Source organism: Aptenodytes forsteri, unplaced genomic scaffold, assembly GCF_000699145.1.
Source record: "Aptenodytes forsteri isolate BGI_AS27 unplaced genomic scaffold, ASM69914v1 Scaffold574, whole genome shotgun sequence".
In the NCBI taxonomy this organism is placed as follows: Eukaryota; Metazoa; Chordata; class Aves; order Sphenisciformes; family Spheniscidae; genus Aptenodytes; species Aptenodytes forsteri.
This window is the reverse complement of record NW_008794538.1, coordinates 1-2190: the sequence shown is the minus strand read 5'-3', so window position 1 is coordinate 2190 and position 2190 is coordinate 1. Positions and strand designations below refer to the sequence as shown.

The window sequence follows — 2190 nt, the reverse complement described above, 5'->3', positions numbered from 1 at the left end:
CCCCTGGCCCCACGCCCTGCCGGTCAGGGCCTCTTCATCTGGCAGGTCCCCGGGCTCTCGGCTCCTGGGTGGCTGCAGACGAGCCAGCCCGGCTCTCCAGGCCCCGGTACCGTGTTGCTGCTGCCACATCAGCCGCCCAGCCGCAGGCTGGCATTACCAGCAGGCAGGCCCCCACAGAGTACGCCTGTCCCGGCCTCGAGCAGCGACATGGGATGAGATTTTGGCCGTGCCATCCGGCCCAGAGGCCTGAGCTGCTGCGAAGGGCCATGGTGGGGTTGTGCAAAGCCCTCGGACCACCGAGGGAGGGAGGGATGAGCCTTTCTCCCCCTCTGCCAGCCATGGGGGAGGACCTGGGGCTTGATCGGTGGCGAGCGGGACCTCCACTCATGGGCAAGCCCCAGCCACGCCGCGGAGCAATGCACGGGCACGGCTGAGCTTGCGGCATCGCTGCCACGGAGGTGTGGGGTGAGCAGGGGGTAACACATCCCAGGGGCAGGACGGGGGCTCCTCTCCCCACTCTCCTCTGACCCGCAACCTCATCCCCAGATCAACCTGAACAAAGGGGACGAGTACTGGTGGAACGCCATCCTGGAGGGCGAGGAGCAGATCGACATTGACAAGATCAACAAGGAGCGCTCCATGGCCACGGTGGACGAGGAGGAGCACGCTGTGCTGGACCGCCTCACCTTCGACTACCACCAGAAGCTGCAGGGCAAGCCCCAGAGCCACGAGCTGGTAGGTGCCAGCCGCCCCCCGCCACCAGCCCAGCCCTGCCCTGCCACGCGCCCTCTGGCTCTTCCGTGGGTCCCATCTCTGGTAAAAGGGTGTGGCGTGGGGCGCTCCATCTCGGAGCTCCTCCTCACACAGCGTCCCCCCACATCTCCATTCTGGGGGTGTGAGGTTCTGCTAGTCCCTGTCTTTTGCCCACACGCTCCTGTCTTCCCCTTCCCGGCACCTTGGCAAATGCCTGTGAGCCTGGACCCCCCTGCACCAGTGATGGGCCCCATATCCACGTGCCTCCCTCCGGAGCCGGCCCTGCTGTCTCCCCGCTGCCTCTGCTCTGGGATGAACCCACGCGGGTCTGGGTTCAGCCCGACCAAGGAGCCGCCTTTTCGCTGCCCGTCGCTCCCTCCCGGCCCCGTGTGCCATCTGCCCTTTCCCGGGCAGACGAGAGGAGGGTGGGTGAAGCAGGGAGGTGATTGCGTGCCCTTGGAAATCGGTGCTGCCGTCACCCAGGGCGGAGGGGTGCTCTTGCTGAGCCCCAAAACCCCCTTTGATGCATTGGGTGGCCTGACGCCTGTCCAAAACCCCCTTTGATGCATTGGGTGGCCACGCAGCCCTGACGCCTGCGGGATGAGCCCATACCCTCGGCTGGGATGGCGGGGAGGGTGGGGGGCACGGGCGAAGGTGTGGGGTCAACCCCGGCCTGACGGGAGCCTGTGGCCTCTTCGCAGAAGGTGCATGAGATGCTGAAGAAGGGCTGGGACACCGAGGGCTCCCCCTTCCGCGGCCAGAAGTTCGATCCCTCCATGTTCAACATCTCCCCCGGCGCCGTGCAGTTTTGACGGCGGCGAAAAACGCCGAGAAACGAAGCGGGGAGAGGAGAAACCCACCCGGACGCCCACCCGGGACCCTTGCACCCAACGCTGGTGCCCGTAACCCGTTCGTCAATGATATACCCTGCCAGCGCCCTTCCACTGCCTTCGCCACCCTGCACCGGCACTGGCACCGGCATCGGGCTCGGCGGTTTGATGTGCATGCGGGGAAACCTGGCGAATGCAGATTTACGTCCCGTCACCAAGGCAACCCGAGCGGCTGGGACCCTTCTCCTCTCCTCGCCTCACGCTGGCGACGGCTCTGGTTTTTTTTCAGGAATAGACGGAGCTCGTTGGGTGACATAATTATTATTTCTGGTGGCTGAGGATGCTTCTTTTTGGGCTTCTGGGGGTGCAGATCCCTCCCTGCCCTGGCACAGGGCAGCTTTGCCCCTCGCAGGCGGAGCTGTGCTCTCCGCAGCTTCGGGTACGGGCGGCGGGGATGGTGGGGGGCGCATGGGGAGAGAGCCTGCCCCTGCCCGCGCCCCGCCTGCTGCCCTGCCTGCCTGGCACCCCCAACTCCCCTCGCCGGGCCCTGCTCTGGGGTCTCCCACAGGTGCTGTGCTGCCCCTGCCCCCTGCCCGGCCGGAGGGGC

General features: G+C 66.4%; 1 protein-coding gene across 1 annotated transcript in view; it reads left to right on the top strand.

Moving 5' to 3' along the window:
* Nucleotides 1-2184, top strand: part of NUDCD3 (NudC domain containing 3) — a 30375-nt gene extending 28191 nt beyond the window's left edge. The window contains exons 4-5 of the mRNA XM_019470205.1: nt 547-735; nt 1455-2184. Of these exons, the coding sequence (XP_019325750.1) occupies nt 547-735; nt 1455-1565 (300 nt within the window). The 3' untranslated portion in view covers nt 1566-2184. The remainder of the gene's footprint in view (nt 1-546; nt 736-1454) is intronic.
* Nucleotides 2185-2190: the final 6 nt, after the last annotated feature.